This window comes from Hyperoodon ampullatus, assembly GCF_949752795.1.
Source record: "Hyperoodon ampullatus genome assembly, chromosome: 10".
Lineage (NCBI taxonomy): Eukaryota > Metazoa > Chordata > Mammalia > Artiodactyla > Ziphiidae > Hyperoodon > Hyperoodon ampullatus.
The window spans coordinates 62,517,198-62,541,246 of record NC_136923.1 but is presented as its reverse complement, the minus strand read 5'-3'; the positions used below and the strand labels follow the sequence as shown (position 1 = coordinate 62,541,246).

At 39.1% G+C, this 24,049-nt stretch overlaps 1 protein-coding gene across 12 annotated transcripts in view; it reads right to left on the bottom strand.

Annotated features, from left to right (window-relative positions):
* DST (dystonin) overlaps nucleotides 1–24,049 on the bottom strand; it is a gene marked incomplete at both ends in the record, with an annotated part of 487,217 nt that overhangs the window by 154,034 nt on the left and 309,134 nt on the right. For 9 of the 12 annotated variants that reach the window (XM_079713903.1, XM_079713907.1, XM_079713908.1 and 6 more), the window contains 21 exons: nucleotides 6,780–6,878; nucleotides 7,398–7,505; nucleotides 8,236–8,319; nucleotides 9,162–9,324; nucleotides 10,481–10,674; nucleotides 11,740–11,878; nucleotides 12,808–12,986; nucleotides 13,897–14,054; nucleotides 15,004–15,187; nucleotides 15,658–15,784; nucleotides 15,991–16,145; nucleotides 16,334–16,486; nucleotides 17,089–17,214; nucleotides 18,057–18,152; nucleotides 20,814–20,918; nucleotides 21,008–21,169; nucleotides 21,248–21,325; nucleotides 21,479–21,607; nucleotides 21,689–22,151; nucleotides 23,200–23,354; nucleotides 23,647–23,740. In XM_079713903.1, coding sequence (XP_079570029.1) covers nucleotides 6,780–6,878; nucleotides 7,398–7,505; nucleotides 8,236–8,319; nucleotides 9,162–9,324; nucleotides 10,481–10,674; nucleotides 11,740–11,878; nucleotides 12,808–12,986; nucleotides 13,897–14,054; nucleotides 15,004–15,187; nucleotides 15,658–15,784; nucleotides 15,991–16,145; nucleotides 16,334–16,486; nucleotides 17,089–17,214; nucleotides 18,057–18,152; nucleotides 20,814–20,918; nucleotides 21,008–21,169; nucleotides 21,248–21,325; nucleotides 21,479–21,607; nucleotides 21,689–22,151; nucleotides 23,200–23,354; nucleotides 23,647–23,740 — 3,151 coding nt within the window. Of the gene's footprint in view, nucleotides 1–548; nucleotides 3,204–6,779; nucleotides 6,879–7,397; nucleotides 7,506–8,235; nucleotides 8,320–9,161; nucleotides 9,325–10,480; nucleotides 10,675–11,739; nucleotides 11,879–12,807; nucleotides 12,987–13,896; nucleotides 14,055–15,003; nucleotides 15,188–15,657; nucleotides 15,785–15,990; nucleotides 16,146–16,333; nucleotides 16,487–17,088; nucleotides 17,215–18,056; nucleotides 18,153–20,813; nucleotides 20,919–21,007; nucleotides 21,170–21,247; nucleotides 21,326–21,478; nucleotides 21,608–21,688; nucleotides 22,152–23,199; nucleotides 23,355–23,646; nucleotides 23,741–23,858; nucleotides 24,026–24,049 lie in introns of those variants that run through there. The other 3 variants (XM_079713906.1, XM_079713905.1, XM_079713904.1) reach the window with 3 other exon arrangements.

Genomic DNA, 24,049 nt, shown 5'->3' with positions numbered 1-24,049 from the left:
TTATAAGACGTTAAAAGTCATCTAAAGAACATTGTCATGTTACCCACTCTTAATCCAAATATAATTCCTAGAATAACAAAGATGAGATAAGAGAAAAACACTTTCAAGCCAAAGAGGGTTCAGGAACAAGAAATATTATTTTGACAGTCTGAAGTTTAAACTTTAGATGACAATTAAGGTATTAAAATGCTATGTCTAAAAAAGACAGGAGATAAAATCTGTCCACAAAACGTGTTAGAAATTAAAGTTAACTGCTTGGTTTTTCTAGTTTTTTTTTTAGGGTCAAATTTTTCGGAATAGAATCCCACAGATATGACAGGATAGCCATGACCTCTGTGTTTTTCATCTCAAACATTTAAAAATTGAAGACTGTAGTTTGTAGTAATGATTCAAGTAAATCACTAGAAAATCATAGCATGATTTTCTATCGGACTGCAAAGAGCCACTCACATTCAACACGGTTAAAAAATGTAGCCTAGCAGAGAAAGAAAATAAGAGCGGAAACTTGACAGAGGGTAGCTGACAAGGTTCCAGAATCCAGGGTATACCTCTAAGGGCGCCAGAAGCGTCACCAGGTCTATTTCACACTTGTCATCTTGCCACCTGACAGCGGGTCTGGAATTGTACAGACCTTGATTTCTTAGCTTCTCGATTTCTGACGGTCTTGCAACAGGGTTCATCTCATCAAAAGTTATCTGTAACTCGGTGCTTGTTTGAGAAAAGTATTCAGAGTAACACTGCTGACTTTTCTCTTTCTCAACCGGAGCCCCTGACGGCCCACCCTGGCCCTCCTTCTGCATCTGTTCAGCACCCCGATGCTGCCATCTTTCCTCCGAAGGCTGTGGTTCCTGAATCCACCTCTGTAGAGGGGACCTGGCCGTGGGGGGAGAGGAGGAGAAGTCCCCTGGGCGCTGATACTCCTTCACTGCCATCTCAAGATGTGGCTTGAAGGCTGGGTTCTTTTTCTGGACTTCACACTGGAGCACCACTAACTGATGCTCCTGTTCTTTTATCTGCTGATCCATCTTTTGCTTCAGGTTTTCCACCTCCCGTTTCTGGGAGACCAGCTTATCTGTGAGCTTCCGACATTTCTGGTAGTGATGTGCCTCCCCATCCTGCCCTCGGTGCATCTGCTCATGATATTGCTGGAGCTGCCTCTCAAGTTCTCGGATATTTGTTTCACAGAGCCTCGCGTTCTCTTGCGCCCTGAAGTTTTCCCGCTGGAGAGACACAAAGTCGAGCTGGATGCCCGAAATATCATGTTCCGTGATAACTTTGGAGTCCATCAATTTTTCCATCTTTTTCTGAAACTCCTCTGCAGAACGTTTGAATTTCTCAGATTCCTCCTGAAACAGAACCATCTTCCTGTGGGTCACCTGCTCCTCTAGGATCTTTAAGTGCAGTTCGTCTTGCACCTTTTTCAATCTGTCGTTCAGGTCCTGCACCTGTGCCCACTGCATCTGCACTGTCTGCTCCCCAAGGCGTTTCTCCTCTTTGGATGCACTTAGCTCAGCACTCAGACTTTGCACCTCCTTCTCCGTGTTCTGGATGATGAGGTCCTGCTGGTCGCACTTCTGCTTAAATTCACTTACTAAATGTTGACTTTGGGCCAGGTCTTCTTCCAGGCATTTGATCCTCCTCTGGAAATCCTGTTCCGTTTTCGTCTGTTTGTGCAAGTGTTTGTTTGTGGCACAAAGCTGGTCTTTAAAACCATCCGCCTGGATTTTCAGTGCTTCACATCTTTGCTGGATGGCTTGTTTCTCTAAGACCACGTTTGCCGATTCTGCCTGAATTCTCTCCATCATTAACTTGGTTTCGTTATTCTGCCTGGTGAGCTCATCCACTTTGTGCTTTAGTGTGTCTGCACAGTCATTACTTCTCTCCAATTCCTCTTTAAGCTTTTGGATTTTCTCATTATTCTCCTTTTCAGCTTGAATATTTTGAAGCAACTGTGCGTGGCTTTTCTCAAATTGTTCTTTCAGGTGATCTGACTTTCTCTGGCAGGATCGTGCTCTTTCGCCAGAGAAGTCCTTGTCATCCTGCAAGGAAGTAACTTGTGAATTTAAATGCTGGATGCTCCTCTTGGTGACGGCCTGTGTCCTGGTGATCCTGTCCACCTCCCTCTGCAGCTTCCCTTTCTCCTGCTGCAGAGATTCCAGTTCTAGCTCATAGTTGTGCTTTATCCTCTTAAGGTCATTGGCCTCCTGCCTGACCTCTTCTGCCTTCCCTGTGGTCTGGCTCAGCTGCCTGCCCAGCTCCCGGAGCTGCTGAGAGAACCCCTCCTCCGCCTGGTCCTTCCTTTGCAACTCCAGCTTGAGGCATCTCAGTGCATTGCTGGTTTCACCCAGTTTTTCTTTGAGCAAGTGAGCCTTCTCCTCCGATGAAGTTTTCTTGAGCTGCAGGGCACTGAGTTCAGACTTCAGCTCCCTCATGTCCTTCTCTGCCTTTCTATTGGCCACTGTCAGCTCACCCACCTGCTGCTTCAGTTCCTCAGCCTGGGTGCTCGTACAAGCTGGCAGTGTGTTTTCTTTGTACAAACACTGCATCTCGGTTAGTTTTCTTCTGGCTTCCGATTCAATTTTCTGCTTTTCCTTCAGCTGTTTCTCTGCCACCTGTTTCTGGAACGTGAGGTCTTTCTCCATCTGCTCGACCAGCTTCAGGAGCTCCTCTTCGTGGTCCTTCTTTCTCCTTAGTTCCTCCATCAGCTTATCTTTCTGCTGCTCCACCTCGTGGAGGCTGGAGTCTTTCCTCTTCAGATGGTTCTCCAGGGCCCTCCTGGTGGTGGTGTGCTCCTCCAGCTGTTTCCGGAAGCCACGCAGGTTCCTCTCCACAGCCTCCCTCTGGGCCTCGGCCTCGGCCGTGAGCCTCCACACGCGCTCCAGCTCGCGCTGCGCCGCCTCCTTCTCCCCCTCGACGGCCTCCAGCTCCCGGCGGTACCTCTGGGCCTCGCCCTCCGCCCGCATCTTCTGCAGGGTGATGTCCGCTGCATCCCTCTGCTGCTTCCTCAGCTCGTTCTCCGCTGCCTCCCTGACCTTTGGAAGCTCCTCCTCAACCCGGGACTTCTGCTTCTCAAGCTCAGCCAGCATCCTCTCCAGCTCTGTTATCTTCCCCGTGAGTTTGCGATTCTCCAGCATCGTCGCCTCCTGCCGCTGGAGCAGATCTGAATACACCCCGTGCTCAGAAGCCTCCTGACACCTTTTCATCTATGAGAGACGTTCAGAAGGGTCAAACCTGTTCAACTCCAATCTGTCTTCAAGAATCTGAAGCCATGCTCATGAAAGGACTTACACAGACCAGTGAAACAAACCAAAGGCAGAACAAACCCCACCACCAACACCACCACCATCTGCAGAGAAGAAGCTTCAGAAAGTCAGTAGTCGCAGAAGACGAAAAACCCTGCGTGTCAGGTTTTTCTAAATCAAGGCATCTTTTCTTTTCTTTCTTTTTTTTTTTTGGTCTCTTAGGAATAATTCTGCTTTTAAAATTAGCTAGCTCAGAATTTTACATCAAGAAGGAACCTTACAGTATGACCCTCACCCCAGATGAGGACACTGAGGTCTAGGAAGGTTAAATAATTTTGAAAACTCACACAACAGGCAAGTGACAAAGTAGGAACCAAAATTCTCACAACAGTCCTCCTTCTGCTTTCACACACAACTCAGTCCTATGGGCTAAGAAGAAACATACAATGTGTAGGAATTGAATGACATTAGAGAATTTAGTTTTCATTTTCTAGCCCAATGGAAATTTGAAATGATATTTACATTCTCCTGTCTTACAGTGAAAGAAGAAAGATACAGAACTTTGGAACAGAGAGCCAATTGAGCAAATAATACTTAACATAAGGAAGGAGGAAAATTATATACAAATCTGTAATTTCTACAATCAAATGCCTCACTAATTTATATTTGCCCTACTATGATACTTACAAAAGTCAGAATTGCTAATGCAAAGGCACCTATAGGCCCTGGTGGCTTTAGAAAAGATGTGCTTCATATACTCAATGATTTTGTTGTTGTCCTTAATGACGTGGCTCATATGAATCCACCTTGACAAGAACCTTCAGTTACTCCATAAACATAAAGATATTTGTTAAATATAAATGCTTGTAAAAGTGTACTTAGGGATTCAGATCCAATTAAGAAACTGTGTTTACTCTACTGACTACAGAATCAATCTCAGCTGGGAGAAATACACGACTACAGAACATGATCAGGGCTAGTTTATAATCACAATTTAATTTCTCTTTATTAATACCGTAAGGTTTTTAGTGTCATATCATCAGCTCAAAATCATCATAGTTAGAAATAATTTAGACAAAAGGAGGGAAATTATTCTAAATAGCAGATTTTATTTTCATTGAAAAGCCCTGGTGAATCTCAAGAATTTAGTTTGTATTACAGACCATGCATCTTATTTTTCTTCCTCTCATTTCTTCATCCCCAATAATTTTGATGAGAATTTTAGATGTTTCCTTTGCTAACCTAAATATGATTTTTAATAAGAATTCATATGAAAACAAATCTCATCACAGTCTGCAATATTTAGTGTTCTATTTTCTTTATTTTCTTATCAGGGTCAACTCTCAGTGATACTGAAGCATTTTATCTGCTTACACATTAGGTGTTCAACATGTTTTCAGCAGACGATTTCTAAAAGGGTCTTTCTCAATTCCTCATCAAACTCTGTTTAAAACTTAGCTGTTGCTCAGAAGTTTTAAGTCCCTCCCTTTTTTTCTTGGTCATGCTCTAAGGTTTAAAAAAATGAAAATTCTCTCAGAAAAAAATGTTTGTTGTCAAAATCTCAGTGTTTTGGAGTCATTTTAGTGACTGATAATAATCTCATGTTGCCTGGATAACTCTGAATTTTTTTAGCAAATATTAGAAAAATTACTAGAAACAATTTAGTCCTATTGCTGATTTGCTTTCTTGTATATCTCAAACTTATTCAAATAAAAATAACTTCAAGTTTTATCTAAATGTTCCCCAAGGAGACATGCTGTTCTTTAATCTCAGCAATTAACATCTAATATATTTTGCGATCAACAAAGACTAGAGAAATATCTTTATCCATCTATCTATTACAGACACTCTACTAATATTTCTGTAACTAATTTGGTATTATCTTTGAAATTAACTTGAATCCCTCTTTGATTTCATGTTTATCATGGAAAATTCTGCTCTCTGACCAAGATCTCTCATGTGAGTCTTTATAGACCCAGTTTCAGAAACACTACTCTTTGGAATCTGAAAACTGAGCTATGTATCTTTTATAAGATATTCCATTATTAATATCCGTAAGTGGTGAATTTTTAACAAGGAATTTAAAAATCTATTTTAAATTATAATAATCTTTGCATGGTCTTCCATAAGCTACATTGTTTTGACTTTAAATTCAACATAATCTTTTATATTTCAAAGGATGACAAGCATAATTTTGGATATATTTCAGGCTTTTTGAAATATCTTTTGCTTCTATCAACTTCTACTATTCTACTTCATCAGATACATTGAGCAAATTGGCTCATATATGTGCAGACATACATTGTAAGAAAGGGAAGGGCTTAAATTATTTATATTACATTTAACTACAAAATACACAATTTAAAAGATCTATATACCATTTAAAATGGAATCATATCTCTTAAAAATTAAGAATGTAAAAAAATTATGGACTTTCCTTCATAGATGAGAAGTGTATGCCAGTTATTTGAATGTGAAAATATTCTGGTTCTCCTTTCTAAACCCAAAGGAAGTTAGTTATAAAGACTTGCAAGTAGCCATGTTAGTGATTTAGTTGCCGAAAACTATTAACTCTGAACAGACAAAAGTAGTTTACCAAAGCGGTCATAATTTTAGAAACTAAGAAAGCAACATCTATTAGACATTTACTACCATTTTGGTTCTCTCATTACATGAATGGAGTTACACTAAGTACAGTCACCTACAGAATTTCAACAACAGTCTAATTTAAATGGCTAATGCCCACAATTTACTTACTACAGCATTTGGTTTACTATTTTTATCTGTTCTGAGGTTAGGAACAGAAAGCATATCAAGATAATAGAGCAGAGCATACTTTCAAAATTAGATACAATAGCCTTCTATGAAAATATATTTCCATAAATAACTCCTTATTCCTTCTGTTTCTGAATATATTTTAAATGCATAATCAAAGGCACTGAAGTTCTCCAAATTAGAATGGCACTTCGTCTTTTTAACATACACCATATCTTTTTGGCAAAGCTAAAAACAAAAACAAAATAAAACCCCCCACAATTCTTAAAAAGTCCTACCATTTTGTATAAACACCTGCTACTTCTAACTTATTGGCTTTCATGTTTTAAATCCTTGAAGATGTAAATTAATTTAAAATGCATAAAACAAATGTGTTTATGTAATATTTCTGCAGATATCATAACAGTAGTAACTATACTTCAAAGAACAATGCTTCTCAACTGTGAGAAAACTGAAAAACATTCTGCTGAACTGCCAACATTCCATAATTTAAATAGAACCACTTAATGACATTAACACTCTCACACTAGAGCCCTAGAGTAAAAATAAAACTTCTTTTTCCAAAAAGGTTGTTCCTTTCTTTTTTGTAATGTTTTTCAGTTCGAGAGAATCTTAATAACAAACCAAAAAACCCTACGCCTCTACTGTTTTTCACTGTAATTCTATAATTAATCACTTATACATTAGCTCTCAACCACATGAGTTTATCATGAAACCGTCTCGTGGCTCCTTTTCAGTAACCTGCCCATGGTTAATGGTTACCTCCTCCTCCTCCAGACGCTTCAATGAGTCCCCAGCAAATTTAATATATTGTGTCATGAGGGTCACCAGAGCCGTATACCGGGTCCTCAGGTCCATGAACTGCAAGTAAGGAAAAATAAAAATAAAAACAGAACCTCCAGTTGCCCTAAATGAGCTGAATGAACACTGAGCATTAATTAAAATATTAACTAGTCTATGGAACAGGGAAGTTCACGACTCCCCAGCAATGATAACTGAGTAGGAATGAGATTACTGCTGTGCAATCCACAGTGATGACAATCCTCCTCTAAATTTAATCATGATACACATTTATTATTCTCTGCAATTCATTCATCTTGAATGAAGATTTTCAAAGGTTTTTTAAAACCCTTAATAAGATGCATTGTTATAGGTAGAGAGCATCTGTTTGGGATGATGGAATGTTCTGGAAATGGATTGTGTTCAAGGTTGTACAACATTACAAATGTACTGAACGCCACTGAATTGTATGCTTAAAAATGGCTAAAATGGTGAATTTTCTATTATGGACATTTTACCACAGTACAAACGTATAAATGTAAAATTGCTAAAGTGTTGCTTCTCTCTTTTACACCCTCCCCATCTCTGGACGGGTATCACCTCTTGAATGACGAGGTCTGCTGAGCTCTGCATTCTCCGGCGTTTCACTGGAGACTTTTGCTGTGAATCCACCATAGCCCGGTAGGTCATCGTTTGTAATTCGTAGTCCTGTATAAAGGAAATGGTAAGATTAATTAAAGCGAAGCACGAACCCTTCATTCTGGAGTAATTTGATGCAGAGAAAGGGCATCTACTTTCACTGAGTAAGTCAAGAAAATATTGCAAAACTACATTTTCAAGAATCAATCCAATCCTGACATGTTTCCAAGGTGGTAATAAAAATCAGGAACATTTAGGGTGGCCAGGAAAGTTCCTAAGTCTCTTTAGGAGTTCATGGAGACATATAGGGACAGTGTGCCAGTTATTTTCAGCCTCCCTCTCCTCTAGTTAGGAAATGGGACTGCAGATCCGGATGGGTGAAGCTGAGGTGTGGTGTGGTGACTTAGAGCACAAGGTAGACGTTCTTCCACAGAATATTCCAGCAATACTTCCATGGAGTACTCTAGCAATACTTGCAATGGAACACTCTAGCAAGGAGGGGAGAGGGGAAGCAAAGTGGTAAGACGTGGATTACAGAGCTACAGTTTATTCTGGTGCACATGGGGGTGTGGCCAGGCTGTGCATGTGCGTGACACAGAGAGAGAATGAAAGAACCAGGGGTCGTCACGTGACTCACACTTTCACAAAGAATTAACAGATAAGTGACAAAGAGGGAAGATTCTCTGTTTCACTTTTTAACACAGATTGAATGACCTGCAAAGGCTTTAAAAGTGCACCGTAGAAGCACCTCCCTGAATATCTGAACATGAAATCTGATGCAAGGAACTGGTCTTCTCACCTTCACCGCAGTGGAGTACTGTTCTGCGTATTTCTGACACTCATCCATTTTGCTCTGTTTCATTTCTATTTCAGACACCAGCATCTATAAGCACACACAGGTTAGGAGAAAAAGGGCAAGGAACCCTATGCTATCCAACAACTTGAGATCTCAGGCACTAAGAAATATCTACATCACTTAAGACTGCAGCTCTCTACCCCACTGCACTTTTTTTTTAATTGTAGCCTTTATTTATTGATCGATTGATTTATTTGGCTGCACCACATGGCTTGTGGGATCTTAGTTTCCCAACCAGGGATTGAACCTGTGCCCTCGGCAGTGAAAGCACCAAGTCCTAACCACTGGATTGCCAGGGAATTCCCTCTACCCCACTGCACTTAATGTCATCTGCCTCATGGGTAAAGTCCAAGCTTTCAAGATTAAGCCACTATGTGACACCCCCTCATGAGGCTTCCAAAGCAGAAATTACTAAACTCCATGGGAATTATCCATAAGTAGACTTGAAACCCTTAGCCCCCACCTAATCCTGATCTAAAGAGAGCTAGAAATTACTGGCCTCTCAAGATGGAACAAAAATCTCAAAGCATTTAACTCTTGGTCACATGTGGCTGTTTAATTTTCTATGACTAACCTTTTTTTTTTTTTAATTTAGGATCCCATAAAACTATTGCAGCCAGCAAAGTACCAAAGAGATTTCCATACGATTAAATGATCATTAGAAACTTGAACTGTCCCAACACGCAACTTTCTTAAATCAAAATAAGGGATGGATGTAGGTTTGAGTGCAAATTTTTCACATTTGTGATTTATTCCCTGCCTTCCTTGAAATAGCTGCTGACTTATCGTACTAACAAGAGAAAGGAAGGTCAAGGTCTGAGTGACCAAATGCAGACAGAACCCTAGCACAAGGAACTGTGTTTACACACCTTCTGTTGATTCAATTGTGTGGCTAGGGTTTTACTGTTTTCAGGCTGGTTTTCCTGAATCTTTCTCTGAGTAGTTTCAACTTGCTGGATCCAGTCATCTAAAGGGTGATAGGTATCTCTGTAGTACTTCAGAGACTTCCCAATGCCTTCCAAGTCCCGTAACCTAAGAGGTTAACAAAGGAATAGTCACGGTTTCCAAGAGTAACCAATAGGAAGGTGGAAGGTGTAGAAAAAAAGGGAGGGACAAAATATTACTGTCCTAAGATGCACTAAGCACAACAACAGGGGTGTGTCAAGAATTCAAGGCCACAGCATCCCAGGCCCATCTCCAAGGGCACCTACACTGCCTTGGGTTGAATACAAATTCTTTTTCTCCAAGACTTGCGCCATTTATCGGTACTAATTATTCTAGGGACAAGCCTGAGAGACTAAAGCTAAAAAGCAGGAAAACTGGAAAGTTAACCATAATAATTATCAATCAGCAAGTCTTAAAGACCCAAAGTTTGCAGTAATGGCAGTTCACTTCTGAAAAAATGACATGGTAGCAATGAATGGTTCAACATGGACTCAGAGGATACTTTCTAGGAGCTGTGATTAAACACCCCAGTTTCTATGATTTTAAAACCACTACATTAAACCTATAGATCATGTATTTTAGAGATTAGATACTAATATTTAAACATAATTTATTTCTCACAAATGGTACTATATAATAAATGCATTTTAGTTGAATTAATAAAAACATAAAAAGTGAATGAGAAGGAACACTATTCCATTTCTTTTAAGATGAGCCCCCAAAACCATCCCATTTCTTTTCACTTTTTTATTTCAATCGGTGGGCAAATGATTTTGACTTTCTTGTATCTTTGATTAAAATGAGCATTAGGACATTTCAGTTTCTTTACGCTTCCTGTCTAGTATAGATGCTACATCCGGCCCTAGGAAATGAATGACCCACCCTCCTCTTACTAACTCATGGTTATTTTGATATTATCAGTGGTAATAATTAGAGAACTACGTTGTTTTTTCCTTCAGAAAAGGCAAGTAGATTAACTATATAAATGCCAGAGTACATCAACAGTTGTAATAACACAGAATGGAAAAATAACTTACTTGGAAGTTAAATATCTTACTAAAGGCCACCTTATAAAAAAGAAACATAATTGGACAGAGCTCTTGCAATTAACACAATTAACTACATATGGAAATTAACTCTATGGAATGAATTACATATGGAAGTAAAAAGCCTAATACATTTAGACTTTACCCAGAATACAGAGATTAAATCTGAGCTAAAACTGAATGAAAAGGGTACTAACCTGTTGTCAATCTGAGCATGAACATTCTGCCACCTCTCAACCAACTGATCTGCTTTTTCTTTGTGCCAGTCAAAGTCAAGGTCACGCTCTTTGTAGGTTTTAAACATCTCATCACTGATGGTCTTCGCTCTCTGTAGCTCATCCTCCAGTGCATGGAAGACCTCTCTCTTTTCATCCACTTCAGATCTCCATTGCTAAAATACATCAATTTATAAAGTTACAAAAACGTAACAACCGCTCATTGTGTAAACACATTATTCACCTAATTTTAATATTCATTTACAAATGACTGCTACAAAATCAGAAAATGGAAAGAATATCTTTCATATACAAAATATTACATTAGCTTGAACCTTATAAAATTGCCAATATTTGACTGTACTTTGACCTAAAAAACCAACAGTTTTATAGAGTTCAGTCTAACAAAATTTGCATATCAATAAAATAAAATATATTTCATAATCAAGTCTGCTACCTCGGTAAGTCTTTTTCATTGTTTGTTTTTTAAATATCTACTGATCTCATTGTTTAAAAATGAACACATGCATTAAAAAGTCACTGAGAAAACTTTTCACAATTGTTTTACGATATCTTTACTCAGGGCTTTATAAATGGAAGAAGAGAAACAGACGAGTATAACTATCAGCCTTTTTCCTTCTTAGATTAACTACTCTACTCACCTCCTTGATTACTTAAAATAATTGCCTCTTTCCACAAGAGAATCTATTACCAATAATTTACTTTTTAGCTTCAACTCCTCTTGCTGCCAACATGAACAGACTATAAAAACCTACCGTCCAGGGCCTCCCTGGTGGCGCAGTGGTTGAGAGTCCGCCTGCCGATGCAGGGGATACGGGTTCGTGCCCCGGTCTGGGAGGATCCCATATGCCGCGGAGCGGCTGGGCCCGTGAGCCATGGCTGCTGAGCCTGCGCATCCGGAGCCTGTGCTCCGCAACGGGAGAGGCCACAACAGTGAGAGGCCCGCGTACCACAAAAAAAAAAAAAAAAAAAAAAAAAAAAAAAAAAACCTACCGTCCAAAAGATCCAAACTTCAAATGAAAAGAACTCACCTCAAACTAAAAATGAATGAACACACTTATTTACAGTAAGCCATGGTACTACAGAGATAGGACATGGAATGGACAGAAATGTATTCAAGTTCAGATACTTAATGCTTGATGTCTGAAGACCTGGGCCAAGTGCTAGAGAAATACTTTTAAAGGATAATCTTAAAAAATAGCCAGCAGTGAAACGCATACCTTTAAAGTACTCATTAGATTCTCAATGTTATTCTTGTCAGCTGTAACTGCTTCCTCTTCACACAGTTTAGTTTCATAGAATTTTACAAGGGCTTCTGCAGCATGAGTGTTTTTTAACACCAAGTTGACAATTTTCAACCTGAAAAAGAGAATTAAACAACACCCCCTTTTGGTAAGCGTTTATTTTCCCGCAATACAGTCCCAAAGCACCATGAGGGTGCATGATGCAGCATGTTCTTCATCCCGAGACACTGACACTTTTATTACAAGATTAATATCCCACTAAGTAAGTCAGACAGAGAAAGACAAATGCCATATGATATCACCTATATGTGGAATCTAAAACATGACTCAAATGAACTTATCTACGAAACAGAACCAGACTCACAAACACAGAGATCAGAATTGTGGTTGCCAAGGGGGAGGGGGTTAGGGGAGGGATGGAGTGGGAGTTTGGGGTTAGCAGATGAAAACTGTTATATAGTGAATGGATAAAGAACAAGGTCCAATGTAGAGCACAGGGAACTACATTCAATATCCTGGGATAAACCACAATGGAAAAGAATATGAAAAAGAATGTATATATGTGTATAACTGAATCACTTTGCTGTAGCAGTGACTCGGCAGTAAATAACACAACACTGTAAATCAACTATACTTCAATAAAATTTTAAAAAAAGGATTAACATCCCACTAACTGTCTTCTAACAGAACCCATGCCCTGCCCCCACAGTGGTCTTCAGCAGGAGAGTCCAACAGCAGAGGGGCTTCTTTCAAACCTAATTTAGACCAAGCCTGGTAGGAAAGTCCTATAGGCTACAACAGCTGAGCTACCAAAACTATAGGCAACATATGGGAAGATCATTAATGCTCTAGTCTCTGAAGCTCACATTCCCTTTCAGCATGAAGATGCATCATAAGTCCACAGAAATATTTCATATATTTGTTATTAAGAAAAAAATTTTGTATTCTTAAAAATGAACATTTTTGGCTAAACAGCCTATATATATAAGTGGCACTTTTATGAAGCCAGTTTAGATGATTTCTATTAAGGCAGTGGTTCCATACTTCTCTATGTAGGTGGAGGACATGGAATAGACGTGGTTCATGCTCTGGACGACCACGCTGAGCTCGGATCGCAAGGTGGGAGCCGTGGAAGAGGCGGCTGCCTGACTGAAAAAGTCGTCGCATTTACTCGTGATTGTGGCCAAATCACCTTTAAGTCGCTCCAGCTCTTTCTTTAGTTTCTACACAACAGAGAACAAACATAAGGATTAGGCTATCACTCCAGATGGTGTTTCTTTCTTCAAACACTTTAAAAATACACATTTCCCATTATGACCCTTGACTTAAACATGTACGTATTCTTTTTTCTTAATTGAAGTGTAGTTGATTTACAATGTTGTGTTAATTTCTGCTGTACAGCCAAGTGATTCAGTTAAACACATACATACATTTTGTTCATATTCTTTTCCATCATGGTTTATCACAGGATATTGAATATAGTTCCCTGTGCTATACAGTAGGACCTTGTTGTTTATCCAGTCTATATATAATAGTTTGCATCTGCTAATCCCAAACTCCTAGTACTTCCCTCCCCCACCCCCCTTCCCTTTGGCAACCACAAGTCTGACCTCTATGTCTGTGAGTCTGGTTCTGTTTTGTAGATATGTTCATTTGTGTCGTATTTTAGATTCCACATATAAGTGATAACATACGGTATTTGTCTTTTTCTGATTTACTTCACTTAGTATGATCATCTCTAGTTGCAGAACATTTACATACCCTTTACTTTTTCTTTGTCAAAGAAATGAAGCCAAAGCAGTCAAGTTTCATAATCAATCATTCCCTCACTGTCCATCTCCTCGGGCCCAAACATCTAATTCAGTGCTTGTGCATAGAGCAGGTGAGAAACTGTGAGAAGCCCTCACAGCCTCCACATAAATGGGTGAGAAAGTACGTGTTCTTGTGTTTACCCAAGTGAGAGACAGAACTGAATTACAGAATCCTGGTCTGTCATCAGCGTTAAGTACATAGGCAGACCTCACCAAGTGACCCCTGGCAAAGGGAGCATGTGAGAGGTTGCAGAGTCGACAGTAAAGGTCATTAAGACAGTAATCTGTGCTAATCTTGTCCCCACACGCTTCTCAGCCTCACCTCCTGCTCTGAGATTCTGAACACGCTTTCGTGAAGGTCATCTCTCTCCAGTGGGGTGCGGATCTGTCTGATGAGATGGTCTTCACAGCTCTCAAGCCGAAGCCTGAGGTTTCGGACTTCAGAAATGTAGAGATTATAAGCTGATTCTTCTTGCTCCTCTGTGAAAATAAATGTAATGTTTAGAAAATACCTCATTTTCTATCTTTTGGATGTTCTCATCCATGATTCAACATGGCAGTTTTACTACTACTAAAACACAGCTAGTCAAACTAATGTTACCAGTTATCACCACAAATCCACCCAAGGATATAAACCTTGAAATCATGGACATTACAATTTACGAAGATTTAATAAAATTTCCCCAATGCCACTTAAAGTACCAATATCTGATTTATGATATTATGATATTTCCTTTTTCTAAGGAAAGTAATATATTGCTCTGTTTTGTGTTCACAAAAATGTGAATTATGTTAGTAGCAGATTAGTAATAAAAACTAAATTAAAATCCTTTAAAATGAAAGGTAAAGATTATGTTAATGTTTAAAAATTTTTTAAATAGAGTATCACTACTAAGTTTTTTTGGTCTCTAAGTTATATCAAGTGTTTGGAATAAAATTTATATTTAACAAAAGTTAACAAGACAAAATCTTTTCCTTCAACCCCTGTATAAAATTCAGGTTTGGTTGTAGGAAATCTCTGCCCTTTGCTCTCAGTTTTGCTGTGAATCTAAAACTGCTCTAAGAAAAAGTCTTTAAAAAAATCCAAGTTTGGTATACGGAAAAATAATTGAAACTTTTCTGAAACTAAAAGATCATCATTCTGAACATTACATTGCAAAATAGTGAAAATGTTTAAAAGTAGATACACTAAGAATTCATTGTCATACGACTTGGTTGACATCTTTTTATTAATTCATCATTTGGAAATAACTGAATCCCTCCTTGAATCTTCCTACCTCAAACATGCATTTAATGTTCCAATCATTGTTTCTACCTATTACAGGTGGAGTGACAAAATATACCTAAGATTGAGATTCCCACTGATAGCAGAAAATAGCCTGGATTAAAAACCCATGGGGAAAAAAAGGCAAGGATTCCCATGCTTTACCTCTTTCTGCCGATTTAAGAAGTTCTTGATAATACTGCTTACACACATTAACCTCCTTTTCCAGTTGTGTTATATCTGAACCTGAAAATATCTGGGATTCCTGGCTATCTTCGAGAAAATCTTCAAAACGAGACTGTAGATTACTCAGAACTTGCTGATGTTCACCAGGTAACATTGTCTTTATCTAAAGAAGACCAGTGATCCATTATAGAACTAAGAGTAAAATTTCCAAAGGACAGATCTCAAGTGGGTCTCATGGGACATGAGTTTATGTTAATAGTCATAAATAGAAAACCACTGGAAATTAATTTTTTCTTCATTTACAATCTTAGGTTTTAAAAGATGAGAAAAAACAAGACTATAAAATTTAATAAATGAAATCAAACTACACCCATCTCTATATGCCCAAACACTATACCGTGTCTCCCAATGAAAATGTAAGCCCTGAATGAAGTATGGGATTTCCAGATCCCCCAGTCCTTAGAAAATGCCTCATATACAGCAGGCGTAGGACAGATATTCATTGAATGAATGACTATTATCATGGATCTGCTCAACTCCATCGTACCCCAGAGAAAATACAAAACCCACCCCTCGTGACAAGGGGCCCCAAATCTTTGGACAGGTTAGGTGGATGTGTAGATTTATACTTACTGAAGCCACATTGCTAGCTCGGATTCTGTCAATTTCATTGATGAGATAGTGCCAGGAGACCACACTCTTCATGTTTATGTGAGACTCATGCCAAAGGGTCAGGACGTTCTGATACTGCTGCTCGATTCTGAAATATATAAAAGAAAACTCAAATTTAGCCTTTCCACTCCCTCTGAACACATGCTACAATTTTTCTTTGTGTTTGTGACATATACTAGGTTTCCTAGTTCTAGGTCCTCCTGATCCTATGAGCCTTGTCAAAGCACTGATTGTTTCTTTACCCTTCAGAGAATTCCACAGCCAGGCCTACATCTGGAGCTAGTGCGCACAAACCTGTTTGCAAAGTCGACTGCCTCTTTATTTGGAGGAGGGACACTGAAGCACACAGACGGGACCATGGCTTCGTTCCCAGTGGGGCTGATGACCTTCCACTTAGCACGATGAGAGTTGTTCGCCAAAACACATTCATCATCTTTGAAAATGGTTATCTGGTTTTAAAAGAAGAACAGAATAACAAGATGAGGTCACTGTGGTACTCATCTTTTTCCACGTCCAACCTTGGGATGTTTTTTGTATTTTTGAGGTGGAAAACTTTACCACTAATGAGCAATATGACCTCATTTTTTAAATATATGAATAATGCCAGAATCTGGTCTGTTTCTAGGAGTTAAAGTACCTCAATTTGTCTGTAGTCACAGATGGCTTTGATCGGAATAGAAGTTTTGAGTGGACAGTCAGGATTTCTTGGCTTCAGCTGAATGATTGTTTTTGCTCTCCCCATCAGGCTTGCGACTGTGCTTTTATACTGCAAAAGCTCTTCTTTCTCTTCCTAGGGAACAAACCAGATGGATTTTTAAAGTAAAAAACGTGTGCGCTCTCTTCTTTTAGGGCTTTGCCTAAACGAACTTGACCAGAAGAATCTTCCCTGACCACCAGGTCTAAGCTTTCAATCCCTCCCACCCCCGCTGACACCTCTCTTCCCTTGTTTTGATTGGTTGTTTCTTTCCTCCTTCGCATTTACCACTATCTAACATACTACGTATATTTTACTAATTTATCATGTTTATTGAGCCCCATCCCCAGCCTATAAGCAGGATTCTTGTCTGTTTTCTTCACTGTTCTATCCCCAGCACCTAAAATAGTGTCTGGGATACAGAAATGCTAACAAGTATTTATGGAATGAATGACTAAACACAGACATACACACCACAGTGAAAGCATTTTAAAATATTGAGGCAATCACATGAAAAACACTTTTGTTGTATTTGTTACCAAAAAACCCTAAAACTGAATGTTTAAATGCTTGATTGAGGCAGAAATATCAAGAGTACCAATGAAACATGAAGTTCTGCGCATAGAAAATATAATAAAGCACTAATCTAGTCCTCACTATACATCACTGATGAAACTTGCAGGTTTTCCTGTTCATACCATTGATTCCTGAACGAGGTCCTCCAGCTTGTGAATGCTGCTGGACCTGTCACAGCTGTACTTCCGCTGAATGGCGTCTTTCAGATTCCTCAAGTAATCCGTGGCTTCTTTGGCATCATTGAAAAACTAAGGAAAGATGAAAACTGGCAGTTAAAGTGTATGCAATGTCAGCAAAGCCCAGAGTTGTCACGTTCGAGTACCAGAGCCCTGTGTGGACCCCTCCTACGTGGGAACAGAATAAGATCACAAGACAACTTAGTCAAAATCATTCCTTTAACCAAACAGCAATTCTTGAACTTGGATGATGATGAATGAATTCTAACTGTCCATCCAAAGTTTATGTCTATAGAGATCAGACTGGACGCTGCCAAGGGGGAGGGAAGGTGGGGGAGGGATGGATGGATTGCAAGTTTAGGATTAGAAGATGCAAACCGGTATATATAGGATGGATAAACAACAAGGTCCTACTGTATAGCACAGGAAACTATATCCAATATCCTGTGATAAACCAAAATGGAAAAGAACATGAAAACTAATATGTACATATATATATAACAAAGTTTCTCTCTGTACTGTGGTTTTGGCTCGATATTATTTTGACTGAACTTCTATTTCACTTTAGGATCCAAACAGCTGTTAATCGGGGGTGAAATTCCAAGAATATTTTAAAACTTCTGAAGAACAGAAAGGAAGCTCTCTGTAATGAAACAGTTCCTTAATAAGAGAAGCATGGACAAAATTAAGATTTTCTGACATTTTAAGCAGTTTTTAAAGTATTTCTTCCTTACTAGAATGCTTCCATTTACCCTGAAGAACATATATCCCTGTACCTGACAAAGAAAACATTTTGGTTTCTTTCCCCCTGAACACTACACACATGCATCTTAACAGTACATTATGGAAATGTTTTCTGTAACTCAGCCAAAATTGCAATACCATTGATCGACATGGTGATTCTGCCTCCATACCTCGAAATAAGCACCGTTCTCCTTTATGTGCTTCTCTACGCACTGGCAGAGCTGCAGGATCCAGCTCCACTGCGTCTGCATCGCCGCTCGGTAGGCCTGACAGGTAAAACATAGCCACTGTTGTCGTCTGGACAGTAAGACACACGGCTTACTTCTCAAGCATAAAAGACTCTAGTGTCTACATAGATGATGAGAATTCTTTAACAGAGTAAGACTTGAAGAATCGGGGTAGTCAAATGTCCCTCTAAACTACGAGCTCCCAGTTGTACAAAGCCAGCCCTAAAAGTTTAAATATAAATTTTTCAATAAGTCCAGTCACTTTCTTTCAAATTTTTAGCTTCTTGACATTTTTTTCTTAAAATATATGGAAAAAGCTAGCTCTGGCTGTTTTTCCATGAAAACCTCTTTAATATTAGAAATGGATGCAAGCTTTCCCAGCTTTTTAGAAAACCAACCCTCCACCTGCCAACACTCGCCTATATGGCATCTTCAGATATGCCTCCTTCATGACATTTTCCTTCATCTTTCTTTTTTCTGAATTTTTCTATTACTGGATCATAAAATACCCCTCCTGACACAAAAATAGATGGTCTGTAGTTTTCTCTGTCTTTGCTTCCAAAACTAGTCTGGAAGCTCTTGGCAGGGGTGGGGGTGATTTGTTTGTTTTTACTGGGACTGTTTGGGGAGGGTGGAAAAGGGCATAAGCAATCCCTTATTAGTGTAATTCTGGAATTACATTCAAGATAATATTAGGGGGACTTCCCTGGTGGCACAGTGGTTAAGAATCTGCCTGCCAATGCAGGGGACATGGGTTCGAGCCCTGGTCAGGGAAGATCCCACATGCCGCGGAGCAACTAAGCCTGTGCGCCACAACTACTGAGCCTGTGCTCTAGAGCCCACGAGCCACAACTACTGAGCCCACGTGCCACAACTACTGAAGGCCACGTGCCTGGAGCCCGTGCTCGGCAACAAGAGAAGCCACCGCAATGAGAAGCCCGCGCACCGCAACAAACTGTAGCCCCTGCTCACTGCTACTAGAGAAAGCCGACGTGCGGCAACGAAGACCCAACACGGCCAAAAATTAAAAACAAAGAAAAGATAATACTAGGAATTTTTATTTCATACGTTTTTACTTGAATTTTTATTTACCACTTGGTGTCTCCTTCCTGAGAGCAAAAATATTGTAGAAAAGACACCTACTTACTAGAAAACATGAAACACCCTTTCATATTTAAGGTTCAGTTCACTGGCTTCCAGAAGAGGGCGCCCTTGATGCTCTAATGACTGTCTTACGTAAGCCTGTCCTTCCTCCTGGAAAAAACACTCCTGCTGAGCTCTGTCCAGGCAGCTTTCTGGATGGAATGCATAAGGCAGCACTGGAAATCTGGCAATACATCCTGATCACACTACCTGCCCCCTCCAAGTAAGCTACTTGAGTAAATTGGCTATAAAAGACACATCGTGCGTGGTCAGATTATTAGTTTCTTTTTCACATAAAATATAAAAGAGGAAATAATTAACTATTATCCATTGCCCACAAGACATTGGATGGGCCCATGGAATCATAAGGACGACTACGGCTTAATTCTATTGTTCCAGACTTTCAGTTAATCAGACTAACAGCTCTACCTGAAAGTAATCAGGTTCACATCCACATTTTCCATTCCCATCAAAACTCTCAACCTACAATCGTATTTCCTAACAGCTTTCATCTCTCTACTCCAAAGAATATCTATCCCACTTTTAGTTGATCATCATAGAAAAGTATATCCCGACCCTTCATGATTCTAATTTCCTTTCTCTAGTGCCACCCTACCTTCTGTGTCTTTAACATTCCTATGCAGCATTTCCTGGGGATGAAAACCATGTTTTTATATGAAAGAAGGTCACCTATAATATTCCCAAGACCACCAAGTGAGGCCTAGAATTTTATTTTCTTAATTTTTGTGTCACGAAGACTTATTTCAGTGAACAAAGACTCTCAGATTCCTTTCTTCAACTGCGTGTCCCATTGTAAGCATAGCTTCATTCTTCTTCCTCTGGAAATACACCACATCTGTCCACGTTACATGCTTCTCGCCCTCTTACATCACCCCCTGCACATTCAGACAGTCACTAACTCTAACCAGTAGATATCAGGCCCCACAAGTAAACACACCCCACCCCACCGCCACCCACGGGCAGCCTGATAAACCCTAGGTCAACCCTCCCCTTCTGGGTCTGAAATGTGTGTGTTACACCCTGAGGACACACCTCACAAAACCAGATCATGAATACAATTAGTAAATTAAATAATAATAACTAGTACTTCTTGAGAACCTATTGTGTACCAAGAACTGAACTAAATAGTAAGAGTACATTCTTCTTCTTCTCTCACAACTCTATGGGTTAGAAACAATTTCCCCCATTTTAGGTAAGTGAATGGGACTGAGCAAGGTTACGTCCCTGGGGCAGTGTCATATGGTTAGGAAGAAATATCAGCCTCAAAGCCTGTCAAGTCAAGGTCCTTCACAGTTACTGTACTACATCTCTTTGGCCATAGGGGTTGACAAAGTACCTTTATTGGAAGTGATGAGTGGGTGACACACTTCAGAACTGAAGGCAAATCAGTATGATCTGTCAGAAACATTCTTTTTGATTCAGGTTATGATAGAAGTTTGATAGTTTGCATTTTTCAATTTATCAACAATAGAAGAATCTGAAGGGTAATAATCAAATGTCTGTATTCCACTGTGACTATTACACTTTCTGACTTACCTCAATGGTTAATCGGGCTGGGTGATTTTCCAGAAGCAGCTGCTCTGCTATCTCCTGAACTGATTTAATATTTTCTTCCTTTTGATCAAGTTCTCTCATTAATTCCTAATTTAAAGAAACAAGCAAGAAATATGTTAGAAAATGATAAAACCTGAAATGCATTTTTAACATCCAGTTACAGAAGTCATACTCACAGCATGGTAATCTTTTTTCCGGGCTATGTTGGTATTTCTTTCACTCCAGTCATAAGCAACTTCCTCCTCTTCTTTTTCATTCAACCAAATAAGCTCAGTAGTTGCACGAGTTACAAAATTGTGGAGTGTATCAAGGTGCCGTTCCTGATTCCTGGATGTGTTCTTTACAAGGAGTATCATTGTAAGAATCGTGTCTTTGCCACATAGAGGTAAGCGGAACAGAAAGTTAAAAAAACTTACCAAGAGTTTTGCATACTGATTTTCTAATCGGTGCAACTTTTCTGCATAAGTTAGTTTAAGAGGTGCCGTCATCTGGATCTATAACATGGAATAAAAAGACAGCAAGGTTAGGAATCTTAAGGAATTCTGATTCACAAGCAATGTATCGTTACCCTGTTACAACAGGGTCTTTATAGAAAGAGCAAAACAAGAAGCTGGGATGAAATACATACAGATTTCAAATTCACATACCTCACTGATCTTAGCTTCTTTGAGGCTAGATTCAAATTCTTCAATAGCTTGGTGAACATTTTTATGATTTTCTAAATGGCTTTCAACACTTGGCAAATCTGATCCCCATTCAGTGCGGTCCAGCTGCACCTTTAAATAGAAAGATATAAGGTTTGAAAAAGAAACTGGTAGCAATAAAGCCTGAAATTCAGGTAAAGTAAATATTTTTACCTGCATCTCATCAACCCAATTCAAAAGATCCTGGACAAATTTCATGTTGATTTCCTCTTCTGTTAAATTCTGATCCAGTAAAGACGACTTGAGAAGGGGCTTTCGGATCTGCATCAGCTTCAGAGTTTGCAGGGAATTTGTCTCCACTCCTGAGCTGAAATTTGGAACTAATCCTGATGGGAAGCCAGGTGTATATGCAGGAGTGACAGATGGGGTCAGGCGGGAAGTCAGCCCTGATGACAGGCCTGAGGTCACGCTGGACGGGGTCAGGGAAGGCGTTAGACCCTGGGTCAGCCCTGAGTTCAGACTGGCGTTTAAGGTCTGTGCAAACCCTGAGTTTAAACTCTGAGTGATTCCTGATATCATGAGCTTCGTCTGCTCCGCTGTCAGCACGCGGCCTTTGCTGTACACTGAGGAACATTCATTCCTTAAGGCCAGGATGTCATCGCGCAGTTTTGCAACCCTGAAAAGAAAATCAAAAGGGACAAGCTATAATATAAGAGGCATTTTTCTCAAAGAGTGAACTCTAATGTAAACTAGGGACTTTAATTAACAATAGTGTATCAATATTGGCTCATCAGCTGTAACAAATGCATCACACTAGTGCAAGACGTTACTAACAGCAGAAGGGGCTTTGAGGGGGGATATGGGAACTCTGGACTTTCCACTCAATTTTTCTATAAACCTAAACTTCTCAAATAAATAAAGTCTATTTTAAAATGTCATTGTAATCATATTGATGAAAGTTTGCATCACAATTTTTTTCACTGAATGTTGTACTATAAGTACTCTGCATATTATCACGATTTTTATAACTATAATTTATAACGAACACAATTACTACACTATAATATGATCATTCTCCTACTGTTTGACATGTCAGATTCCAAATTTTTGTTACTATAAAATATTTCTGACATGAACAAAGGCTTTTTCTCCTATATTTATTTAGATATTTTCTATATTTAGAATTACTATAGATTCCTAAAAGTGGACTTACTGGGCCAAAGCATCATTTATAATTTTTGCTTTATATATCTCATATATTTAGATATTTACATATATAATATATATAGTATTCAACCTGAAAGGTTCCATTCCTACTCCCAAACCTACTTCTCAGAGATACAGATGTTTATGCACATATATTCCTTCCAATACTTTATTAGAAACATCTTCATGATAAGATAAACAGAATACTGACATGCTGACTTAAAAGATAATTTTCTCATACTGTCCCTTTTTCAAATATCACACATGAATATTTCAACTGTATGTTAGTTACTACAGCATTAAATATTATATGTATCATAAAATTGTTTTCTATTACTTATCTTTGAAGAACAAAACCTACTAAACATACCCAAATATGACAGAATTAACGTGACACACATTTTCAACAAAAAAGAGCTGGAGAAATATTTCATAAAATTGTCACACTCTGCATTCTTAATGCAGGTGCCATGAAACAGTCACCCAGAAGGACAGGGCTGACTAACAAGCACTCTTACCTCTGTACCAACTGGTCTGCCTGGTAGTATTTTCCATCAATAAGAATCTGTACATCAATTACATGCTGGCGTAAAAGGTTCTCACATTCAAGGACATAACCGGCAATTTCTGCTTCATTCTGAAACTGCACCCCGGATTCTAATCTTTTAGAATCCTGTATTTTTAAAAGAACTCAATATTAATTCTACATTAATTAATTAATTAAACACGTTTCAAAACTAGCCTCAAATATAAAACTCGAAGTATTAGAACAGAAGCTATTTGGATTTTCTCTGATTTCCCTTTTGCTTCAAAAACATGATTTTCCTCAAGAAAGCAAAGTAATCATAATCTTTAACAAACTTTGTTTCAGTAGACCAATCTATCCTATGTTATGCAAAGTTTTAGTTCATCCGAACACACTGACCCATCTACTGCAATCCCAACTGCTCCTAAAATGAACTTACAGACTGGAGAGCATTTTGGGCAAGCATCAGTTTGTCTTCACAAATGACACTGCCCCTCTGAACTCGGCTGGCAATCTGCTGCAACATGTCCAACCTAAAAGAAGGAACGCAATAAAATAAAGCCTCTCCCTCTCAAGTCGTAGAGTTGGCCATCCCTGAAAAATGCAGCCCACCAAAAGAAAAAACACAATCCCACATCAATGACTCCATACCTGTGTCCATCAAAGGATTCATTGCCAAAGCTAATGCAGGAATTGATCAGCGTTGGACCACAATGAACTGAGAGGAAATTTTCATTTGAATCAAGACTGGTTCGTGTGCTAGTCGTGTTACTAAACACAGAATCACTGCTACGGTAACTGTAACTACTGCTGTGCATTCTTATCCTTGTAATGATGTTCCT